Raw genomic sequence first — 12,112 nt, forward strand, 5'->3', positions numbered from 1 at the left:
CATGAAAGGATGGCAGAGATGGAAAGTACTCACAGGACAGGGCTCCATGTTTATTAGCAAGTTCACAATTTCTCTTGATCACTGATATTAATCCGTTTTGTTGTGTTTTTCACTCAGTTCCCTTTTCTTTTCTGCTAAGTCACACTTAACGAGGTGAATCGAGACTTGACTTTTGAGTTGATTTTTAGTTCCGTCATGACCCAAAGAAGATGTCCTCCCTTGAGATATGTTCAATTTGTGAACTGTTACTTCACACCTGGCCTGGTTAACAATAGAGCGTCATAATGTTTTTTTTTGTTGTTTTTTTGAGTCATTATCACACTTGATTAGGTGTTGTGTTTTCACTCTGCTGCAGAGGAAGACGTTAGATCATTGTATGTAAGCTCAAGAAAGTTACTTCTACATGTTCGCACTGAAATAAAAAGACCATATTAATTATGTAAAATGCACAGTTCAGCCCGTGTCATCCTCGTGCCTGCTTTACTTTGTAGCTAAACTAATTATACACTGAGACAGCAGATGTTGATTGCGTTAACAGAAATGGTTCAGGCAAAGGTAAAACTCCCCTCTATGACATAATCTACCAGCTATTTTAGACAAATAACACATTATCTTTCATCTGTGCAACTGAGCGCATTATGTTGCTGTGAATGGCGCATGGCGTTAAGAAACACCTCACAGAGACGCCTGCTGTTGTTCAGAGGAGAATTTTCCTCCCCAGCAAGAGTCCTTGTCAAAGAATTACCATCTCTCCTGCCATGGGACTTTGTTATCACGCTCACTTCATATTCATAGACGGTCATTATTTTGTCTAATTTACAACTGTAACAATTACACCAGGGCCAGGGTGTGACTCAGTAAGTAGAGCAAGGTTCTCCACTAATCAGGAGGTCGCCAGTTCGATTTCCGGCCCCCTCAAGCCACCACAGAAGTGTCCTTCGGTAAGACCCAATAGGATGTGAATGTGACCTGTAGTGTAAAGCACATTGAGTGGTATATGCAGTCCATTTCCCATTTACCATTTACTTCAGTGGATTACCTATCCGGAGATACAGAGATTAAGATCTCTGCTCCGTTCTACCTGCGGCGCCGCAGTTCAAAGGTGCGACCCGTACCGCCATCCACTATCGTTTGGCAGTGCACGAAATTGGTCAACCTTTCAGAGTTTGTTTTGGAATTTGAAACCCTTTGGTATTCAAAACAGGAGAGCCCTATGACAGGGTGATAATTCCGGTAAATGTTTTATCGCAGTCCGCTTGACAGCCTCCTGTATCTGCCCGCTCGCTCTCCTTGTGTCTTTAGATTCCCTGACTTTGGTCCAGTTATTCAGAGAGAGAGAGAAAAAGAAGAAGAAGAAAAAAAGAAAGCCCTATTTTGTCCCCCCCCTCCTCCTTTTGTTATCACAAAGAGCAAACACATATTAAACATACACAAGGTGCAGAAGCGGCGATTGCTGTATCTGCTGTCCTACTGTGGGTGGCAGGGGACGATAACATAAGCCACGGATTCATTTACATAATTTTTTTTAATCATGTCAAGCCTGAATCATGGTCAGCTGGAAGCTGGGGAATATTCTTGAAAAGAGTGTGAATATTCTTGTGACATACTGTAGTGCTTTTTAACCAAATATGCTGAACAATATATTTTTATAATTGTCCCTGTTTTGTCATCTTTTACCAGTGGGATGCAAACTACTGAGTGTAAGCCAAGTGTTTGATGACATCTCTCTCATCCACACTGGGGCTGAAACTTGTCTCATATTTAAATATCTACTCTCTCTCTCCCCCCCTCTCTCTGTCTTTCTGTCTGTTCCTCTCTCAGTCTCTAAGTGAGTGGCTGCTCCATTGTACAGTGAGCAGGCAGGGGCGAGAGCCTATAGCACCTTAGTTATTAAAATAGGGGGCTGGAATGAGCCAATCTGTGCTTGTTTGCATCACAATCCCCCACACAGTGCTGATGTTATGTTAATGAACACTGTGGAGAAGGCTCGGCCCCAAAACTGTCCTCTCTCTTTCACAGCTGAAGGTGGGGAGAGGGCAGGGATTAGTGACACCGAAACTGCACAATTCTAATGATGCGGGCTGAAAATTCAAAGCAATTTAATGTGCGATTTTTGTTATGTTGCTGTGCATTACTATTAGACACAAATATATATATTATTATATATATAATATGGTGCTTGTGTGTCTTTATTGTAATACTCTCCTTTTTTTTTGAGAATATGTTTCATGTTATTGTGAACCTGAGCCCGATGTGTAAAGCATTCGCTTCTGAGCAGCAGCTAAATGCCTTTTAGACACTGTCTTGACATGTGTCTTTGAAAAAAAAGGCCAATATACCTTCATCAGGTTTAACAAGCACCATTACCTGTCAGGCCGGTGCTGAGTGAAGATTTAGGGCTGACAAGTGATTGCATGGAGGGAAGACGGCACCCACTTCCTTTGTCTGAGCTTCCTGACGAGAGACACAGTGCTATACCTTGTTTTAGGTTGACACACGCCGCTTCCCCTGTCTGACAAAAGGCATTCATGCCCTCCTTAAGATTGAAAATAGACACGGCAGCACTGGGATAGGAATGTGCTACAGTAGATCCACTCCACTGCTGAAATCATTTGTGTAATATTGCTTCTGCTGTGAGGGTAAGATCCTTTTTCACTGTTTTCTATTTCAGTGAGATTATGCCCTGTTTCTTATTTTTTTGTGGTTGGCGTTTGTCCTTCCTCTGAGCCACAGAAAGGTTAAAAGCCTCAATTAGACACTGAGCCAAGGTCGGGCCACATCATGCACCATGCCTCTCATGTGAAAGAATTAGCACCCTTCAAAAATCAAAATATCCACCGTTCTCTGGAAACGCAATCACCGCTTCCAGAGTAACTGCATTTCTAGGATCTTAAAGTAATTTAAGGAAGAAGTGTCTTTTCCTCAGCAGAGTGTGCGCACACAGAGAGACAGAGAGAGAGAGAGAAGGAGAGAGAAATATATTGCAGATGCTTGAGTCCAATGATGAGGTTAATCCAGGTAAAAGCTATTATTAAGCCACTGGTAAATATACCAGTCACAAAGGAGGAGATGTAGCTCAACAAGCAAAGCAAACAAAGAAAGAAAGAAAAGGATTTTGGAGCTTTTACACAATTGAGGTGTGGGTAGTGCAAAGCGGGCTATGACTCAATATCAGGATGGGTACATTGGAGGTAATTGAAGGATTTACACATCTTTCATTCAAAGGTAGATATAAAACAGCCCTCCCAATTTTTTGGTCCCAAGGATAATTGCTCACTTTCCCTTTTGTTTCTTAGATGAGCAAGGACATGGATAAATGGCTTATTTTCCTGCCCGCCCTCCTTCCATTTTAAATGTCTCACACAAGTCATCTTCTCCGTTACCTTCACCGTGTTTTGTGTTGCTGCCCACTACCTTAAAAATTAATCATCCTGTTTAATAACGCCTCACGATCACAGTGCATTATTGATGGGGAGGTTCTTAATAGAAGGGATGGGGTTTTTAACCATTCAGCTGCTCATTTTTTAAATCGGGGAGAGGGAGGGAGGGAGGGTCACAGAAGCTGCTTACTGGTGCATATCCGAGTAAATACAGCACATTGTTATCATAGACTAAAACCAGGCCCTGTGCATCCAAAAGGGCTCTGTCCCCCCCTTTTTTCCTCCTGCAAACAAACACGTTGTTTTTGATGAGTGGGGCAACACAAAAAATAAATAAAGTTACACAAGCGGCAGAACTCAGTAACAGCTTTTCAGCGAATGTGACCCCAATGAACAAATCTCTGACCTCCGCTGGTCATTTATTTGTTCACCATTGTTGGGTTTAAAGCAGGACAACACCAACGACTCTGAGGCACTTTTTTTTTTTTCACTTGACACCCCTGTAGCTGTGTGTTGCTGTGAATGTGCAGCTGTTCGCGTTTCTGTCCCGGCCGCTTGACTTTGCTGAGCCTCGCTGCATTGTATTATTTTTTGCATGAATGCAACAATGATGTACTCGTGCTGAAATTGAGAAGATGAGTTTGGGAGAGTGTCTGGGCCAACTGCCGAGCTCACTGTGTATAATCCCTGATTTGTTTTGACTAATTTAGCCATGGAAAACTGGATCACACAACAAATGTTTCCTTTATGGTGTCCTAATGTACTCTCAGAACAGAAAGTATTTATGTACACATGCTAATTGGAGCAGGTTTCTGGACAGGGGAGTATACACTACATATTGCATGCGCTCTCTGTATTCCAAGGTGAACCGTGCCGTGTCAAGGACTTATTGGACTTGATTGGCAGGTACTATCACCATGAGATACCCATATAATGGCAGGGCTCCCATTCCTGACCTTCCTATTTATCTTGCTGTATTAATGTCAGCCTATTAATTCGTAAGCGGAGGAACATTTGGCAAAGACACCGTTTAACGGCCCTGGCTGAATCATTCTTATCTCAACAGACCTGAAAGGAATAGTTTTGTGCTATCAGCAAGTGGAAATGACATTTTGAAATTTCATTCGAGATAATCCACTTCACTTCCCAGTAAAACATCAAAATTACAACTAAAAATGTATGGAACCCGCATTAAAACTTTGTTACCATGGCAAATCATCTGGTTATAATCCATGTGGACAGACAGGTGTAGGTATCTATCAGCTCTAATGGGATTTTTGTTGCATTGCTAAAGTGATTATGAGGCTATGGATTAAATATACAATCAGGCAGAGGGCAGTGTAGCACTCAGCGCCTAGGGGTACAGTTGAAAAATAACATGCAAGACCCAATAAAAAACATAAGCTACACAAATATTGATATTTTTGAATTGAGGAATATTCAGTGATAAACATGTAAATCTGCACCTGCAGTAGATCCTTTCTCCATCTCTTGAATTTGTTTTTTGACAGTGCTTCCATTTTTGTCTCCATAAATGTATTGATGAGGTAGAGTGTTCCAGGGTTCGGCTCGTGATTGCTTAATTTAGTAGCCATATGTCCTGACCAGTGGGGAGTACTCTAATCGATTAATTGAGTGGCTCATAAAAATGATGAATGGTGCAAACACTAAGAGCAATGAGCATGACAAGCACCACACTTATGTCACACACTCTGGCTTTTGCATGCACCGGCATTTTTCTGTAGAAGCGTGGCTTGCGTAAGAGCTAAGTAACGATTCGTTTCATGTAAACATTAAGAGTTGCAGATCCAAAAACAATTGTTTTGATGCACTCTCAAATGAAAATGTGCCTGGAATACTGTGTAACTACAAGGGATGTGGAAAAAATAGCCGTCCTAATCAGACATCTCTGGTCGCAAGAGAGTTCTGAAATGATATTTTATGCTAATGACTTTCTCGTAAAATGTTATATAACAGCTCAACAGAAGAGCTTCCTGTCCTCCCAACACAACCCACCCATGATTTGCTTTGTTTTCTCCTCATCCATCCAGTTCTCTATTCTTCCACCACATCACCCCCGCCTTCTACCACACCCCACCCCCTCAACCCACCCACCCAAAAAAGAAGAAGCCACGCTGTCCTGTTGAGCAGCACGTCCTGGTATTTCACTGGCTGAGCTCCTGTCAGGGTTGGGAGGCCTGTGTTTGGGGGGCACTCGCAGTCAAAGAGTGTTTGGTTGGGTGTCACTCAGCTTCCCTGGCCCGACGCTGCTCTCAATCATTCCCTCAACAGAGGGGTCAGCCCCCCTCCCCCCCTCCGCCCCATATTTGACTCAGTGGGGCTCCAGACTCATCCGATCGCCGGCCCAATCTCTCCCCTCTGGAGTGCGAATTTTCTGATTTACGCTTGCAAATTGTACATCTTCAGCAGTGTCAAAGCCGTAACGCCATCTCTTTTGGGAATATATTTCCTCCACAGCTGAGTCTGAGTGTTCTATAACTGAGCTCTGTGTCCCCAGGTATTTCAGTTTTCCCCCTCAAAGTGGGCAAAAGAAACATAGATAAGAGGAGTTGTATAGTATGTATGAATTCATGTATGAGGATGCTGTTGGGAAAAACCCAACAGAAACCAAATGTGTTCCCCCTCATTCAACATGTGGTGGTCTGTTGGATCGGATTTACATTTCAGTGAATCTCCGGGCCCATATTTCCCTTCCTTTGCATCCCTGTGATGTTCTGTGACAATTAACATCCCAACTCTTTCTTGAGGTTTGTTGAAAGCTCAGGGGCTAATTCAAGGGTCAAGCAAGACTTGCAAGCTGTCAGTCTTTTATTGTAACTGGAGCCCCCCTCCCCTCACCCAGGTTCTTTATTCTGGGTCCATCCCCACCCACCCCCCTCATTCTCCCAGACCTCGTTTAATAGAATGGCCCAACTCTTCTTCTATTCTCCTGTGGCCCTCTAACAGCCAGAGAGGGACAACCAGGAGCTTTGTCTGAGGAGCCCGGCATTCTTTCACATCTGCCTCTTGTTTTCAGACCCCCGCTGCATTCAAATTTCAAACTGTCCTTTTCAATCAACCCTCCTCCCCTCCCTTTTAATAACCCCTTTCCTCCAAGCTGCTAAGCCTTTTATTTTTCCTCCTAAAAAGACCAACTGAGTTTCTGCATTTCACAATTTTGTCACCGGGTTGTCAATTATAAAGCATTCTGTTGTGTTGCAAATATATCAAGTACACATATGTTTCAAGCCTTTGGGCCCATACCCCTGTGGCTTCTCCATTTCTCAGAGTACTTAAACATCTGCCTGCAATGACTTCATATTTAGCCAAAACAGTGTGATGCCTGTTGACATTTTAGCAATCTGTGCTTAACAATCACAGAACATCGCCATGATTGTGGTGTCTCATGCATTAAAACAGCCAAGTTGTCGTGATGATGATCTTCATCATCTTGTCTGTCCTCCTGTTTTAAATCGGCGAACCTACAACACAATAATGCGTTGTTGCTGACGCCGGAGCCTGTCCCGAGAGCACACCCAAGTCGAGGGCTGTTTTAGAAAACAGTCAAGGTATGATCACCGGCGGTTTCCGTTGCAAGAGGGGTTTGGTGGGGATGGGGAGGTGGGGGAAGAGACCCCCAGCTGAGAGGGGAGACCTGAGCGCGTTTAATGAGAGGAATGGTATTCAGGCGGTCTCTCTCCAGTCTGCGCCTTTGGTGTCTCAGCATGTTAAACACTCACAGCATGATACAAAATATATTAAAGTATAGGACTGTTATCATCGATTTACAGAACACCCATACCCATGTACTAGGGATCAGTATTCTGCATTTTTTTCATGGCAGGGGGTCTCAACTGCCTCGGAGGAAAAACTGTTTAAAGGCATCTTGTCTTTGTCTTCACATTCTGACAGAGGAAGTCTGTTGAGCGTGCTGCTTCCTTTTATACACTGAGCAATGATGACAGGGAAGCAAGAATAATCATATTGATTCAACACAGTTATCTCAGGCTGGGAATTATAATAGCTTTGGATTAATATAATGCTCTGCACTTATAACCAGCGTAAGGAAACACACCAGTTGTTTTAACAATCATGTAAAGACCCTAACCGGGCTATCTTACCCACGTCAATGTCATAAACAGAGCAGGCATAGGCATCAGTCTTTGAAATTGCACTTGGCACGTATATCCCGGAGTGTCTGTGTTTTGATTCTGTGCATGCGCCGCAGAGGTCACAGAGGGAACCAGATGGAAAGTGGGACTATATTTGATAAAAGAGTGACAAGGCTGGGGATGCTGGGAAAATAAAAACTCATCTTTTCTGAGTGACAGGGCAACAAATTTAATGCTACAACCAACACTTCGACCCTGTGCGAATCTGCCCTGTAAAAATCTGATGTTTAAAAACAATTAACACCAAAGAAATCACTTCATTATTCATAATATTATCTCTCTTCTCTTCGGATTACTTTCTTCTTGACATTCATTTATCCATCAAACACCAAAAGAAAAAAGAAAAAAAATGTTATTAGGCAACTTTGGTTTCATGTAAACACTTAAACAATGAATTTGCCGTTCATATCATTCATATCTACATGGAGCGGGTAAGCTCGGTGCTGGCTGCCATGTTTTTACGTTCAGTGGCAGCGTGACGGTAGGAAACCACGGAAACTCACCGGAGACACCGGAGTTGTCGGCTCAGGTCAAGGTGGCGTCTGTGAAAACTCACCGCGGTAACACAGTGAGGAGGAATGGAGCGTTACACTGATGCTGCATTCACCTGCAGTCGGGCAGACGGCCGTCGCTAACAAACCAGATGTCATTTTAGTCACAGAAGTCCAGAGAAAGCCGGTAAAACATGGGTCAGGTAAACAATATGACATGGCCGTTTCGTGCAGCGGCTGTCGTCCGTCTGCCGTCTGCCCAATTTCACGTGAATGCAGCATGAAAAATATGATTGAGTTCCTTGCGATATATACAACCGCAACGCTAGATGGGAGTAATTCCTACACAATGTACCTTTAAGGCAAACTGTTACTTCAATCTAAGTTTTCACAGTAAATTACTTTGTGCAGGACAATGTAATGGCTGAATAGGATTATCATCACTTAGATCTCAACACATGCAAATGTGCGTGTGTGTAATCTCAGTATTGTCTTTCGTAAGTGGACACAGGAGCAGAGCTTTGTGTACGGATGAGGATCCTTAAGCCTATATGCTCGCTGTACAGCTTTATTGTGGAGACAATCAGCTTACGGCCTCATTATACTGTATAGACCTGGAGTGGAGGCTGATAATACGTAGCCACTTGCCTGATAAATTTAATTGCTGCCACGTGTGCTGATCAGCTAAGAAACGAGGGTTAGGGGGTTTGTTGGAATCCAGTGTTTGGTCTCCGTGATCAACTTCCATTTGTCAAATCTCATGACTGCATATTATTCCATTGAAACTAAATACACTGTGGCTGCAGTACTCTGCTCCTGTTAACCTCTTTTAAATGGCTCTAGAATTAGAGGTCTCAGGTGAGGTGTAATGTCATACTAGATGAGCTGATTATGGCAGGCTTAATTATAACTTTGTTGGCTAATGTGTGCGCTCTGCATGTTTTCTCGGTGATGAATTATTACACTGTGAGTGTGAGTGAGAACTCAGACAAAATGGATCAAGGCTCCTCAGCCTGCGTATATTCTCCAGTGGAGGAGCCAGTCGAAGCTGCTCTCACTGTACATGACAAACAGAATTCCTCACTGTCTTTTCAGTTGAGTCCTCTTGTTAGCTGCTAGTATGAAGGATAACCTTCAGTCCCCTCGAATCTCCACGAACAATTGCAGGTGGCAGACAGTAAAAAAAAAGGAATGTTGTTTTTGAATGTGCCATATGAGAACGAGAAAAAAAACAGTTTCTAATGGGGTCCTGTGTGCCTTGTTGCCGGAGTGATGCCTTATCCCATGGTGAATGTGCTAATGGTTCATGGGAGTGAGAGGGCTGAGCTTAGCCCGGCAGTGTAAACACACAGACAAAAGGGAGCCGTGAGTAGTGTGAAACGCATGCCTGGGCGCGCAGGTAGGCATTAGGTTTCACCCTACACAGCTCCAGCACTGTATCCATGACAGGGAGGAGGCCATTTGCTTTTGTAGCGAAAGAGAGCAAAAACAAACATGCAAACAGACTAGTACTAGAGGGACAGGTATGGATGAGGTGGTGAGCCTGTGGTGGAGGTTTTTTTTTTAGTTTTGGAGAGATAAGGCTGTTTGTGGTCAGTCACACAGAGAAGTGACCATTTGCTCAGAGATGTTTGTTTATTTGCTTGTTTTTGTGGCCAGTGGTGGGAAGAGTCACAAAATGTGAGTCAGACAGAAGCACTGTTGCTTTTGAACTTCTGTAGAAGTGAAATGCCACTAGTTTGAAATGCCAGTCGAACAGCATAATGCAGCCAATTTAAAATGCATTCAAGTAAATGTGACTCAGCTACAGACATAGTTACATAATCCTTGTCACATTGTGTAACGTATAATATGCTTGGTGTTTACTTGGCCGTGTAGACTTTCTAAAAATAGCATTTGACCAAAGCAGACAGAGAGTATCTCCACTCTTACTATGAAACAAGAGTTTTTTCATTGATTAGTAAGGCAATAACCAAGCTAATGCAAACCAATATAGCGAGATAGAAACCTTTTTGGCTAATGTTCACCACGCTATTACCATGGATGATTTTACCATTTAATGTTACTGTCTAGTCATTTAACATTTCTGCCTTGTGGGTATAAAGTGTTGATGCTGCGAGAGTTTACAGTTGGTCTGTCTCCGAGGCAGCTCGTCTGGATATTCAGCAGGATCTCATTCCCATGTCTGCATTTGAAAGTTTAGTCTGGTGGGAGTTTTTTTTTCCTTTTTCTTTCTTGCACTTAGAGAATTGTGGAAATGGAAAGTCTCAACACATGGTGGTGTTACTGCTATCAAGCACCATCCTTTTTAAAATACTGTGGGACAATAAAAATCTGATGGAAGAGTAAACATTGAAATGCGCTGAGAGGTATGAGTATATTTCATGCCATAGGTGCAGAAAATATCATTTGACACGCATTTACAAGGTTAGCATCACTTGTTATGGGTCACGAGGAGTTGGACAGGGCAGGCCTTATGCGTTTCATGACAGCTCTGGTCCCTCCCCAACCCCCTCCTCCCAGCCAGTGAAATGGTTAGCATTCAGCTGCCATTAAGGGATTTCCCCTCTCAGGATTATTGACCTTCTGGGCTTATTTTAGTGGCTTGCGTGGGTTTGTAGCATTTCACAGCTTAAGGTTTGTCACATATCTGCAGTGGAATGTATGTGCAGCATCAAGTGTTTTGTGATACAAAAAAAAGAAAAAGTGTGACGGGGTGAATTCCTGTGTGAAATCACATGGGGACAGAGTTCACGCAAGGAATACATTTCAGCCTTGAACTGAGCGTCTTTCTCTTCTGTTCTCTGCAGGTGAGAAGATCAATGATGAGCATCTCTGAGACCAGTTGGCGTGGACTTCTTTAATCAGAGCCTTTTTAGTCACTACACAAACCTGCCGCCAGCCATCAACACCAGGTGCCATGGCATGCTCCCTGCGGAAACTACACACCTTCTGCTGGTTTCTCATCACGCTAGCCCAAGTGCACTCCACAGAGGGTAAGTACATATGAAGCAGTCGTCTTTGTTTTATGTCAAAGCTCGTTTTGTTCTCATGCCAGTGTTTTTATGGCATCTTTTGAATGAGTATTGTTTCTGGCTCAATTGCAGCCAGTGCCAACAATTGTATTTTTTTTATTTATTTCTTTTTTTCACTGTTGTCTTACTTAGGAATATAACATGAGCAGTGAAATTGTGTCTCAAGCCAGAGCTGCTCCTCTGAGTGCAGGCAATGCTTGTGTAAGTAATGCAGCTCTGAGGACAGTGGGCACAGGCGGATGGGGGATAATCTTGAGTGGTTTCATTAGTTGGTAAATTGTGATTTGTCTGAGATTTTCTGCTTGAAAGCGTCAGTTGCTCCCAGTGGCATCAGAGCTGGATCCATTTGTAAATTCCTCGCTAAAATGTTCTGTCTCATGGCAGGCACACACAGATTTCACACCTCGAAAAGTATAAAGCTTGAATGTGTTTTAATCATAGTGTATTTAGCTTTCATTAAATCAGTCTCAGCTGTATTGTAATTGCAAGATTTATGCATCCAAACCATATCTCATAAACTGTATCCTGTACACATTAGTGTTTAATCAAAAGAATAGTGGTACATTACTTGGTTGTTTGATGATTGGATTTAGAAGAACCCAAAGTTGGCATCTACTCAGTGCAATATATCAGAAGAGCCATTACAGATTTGTTTCACTGCTGCCAACTGTTGAAGCTCTGGCCAACTGTTCACTATACCTGCGTTATTGATTTTTTAAAAACTCAATAATGCAAGATTATTGATTCAAGTTTGGAAAGTAATGATTTCTCAAGCTGCTTAATTTACACACTCGCAAGTTGTACTGGCACGATATATGTAGTCATGTGTGTCTCTCATGTATCATCTGTCTTGCACTTGATCCTTGAAATAAGACATGTGAAATTTGAGCTGTGTGTTCTCTATAGTCTTCAGTGGATTTAAGAAGCACATAGAGTGGTAGAAAACATTTAAAAGTGGATGTCTATAATCAGACTTTTCCATATACTCTATGTCAGCACTCACATATTGTTGAGACCACATTCAAACAGTTTGA

The 12,112-nt window shown here is 42.7% G+C and overlaps 1 protein-coding gene across 34 annotated transcripts in view; it reads left to right on the plus strand.

Annotated features, from left to right (window-relative positions):
- Nucleotides 1-12,112, plus strand: part of adgrl2a (adhesion G protein-coupled receptor L2a) — a 197,003-nt gene that overhangs the window by 113,198 nt on the left and 71,693 nt on the right. For all 34 annotated transcript variants that reach the window (XM_085774490.1, XM_085774489.1, XM_085774503.1 and 31 more), the window contains one exon: nucleotides 10,854-11,039. In XM_085774490.1, the coding sequence (XP_085630616.1) occupies nucleotides 10,964-11,039 (76 nt within the window). In that variant the 5' untranslated portion in view covers nucleotides 10,854-10,963. The remainder of the gene's footprint in view (nucleotides 1-10,853; nucleotides 11,040-12,112) is intronic.

Source organism: Trachurus japonicus, chromosome 4, assembly GCF_045865225.1.
Source record: "Trachurus japonicus isolate A0001 chromosome 4, Traja_1.0".
In the NCBI taxonomy this organism is placed as follows: Eukaryota; Metazoa; Chordata; class Actinopteri; order Carangiformes; family Carangidae; genus Trachurus; species Trachurus japonicus.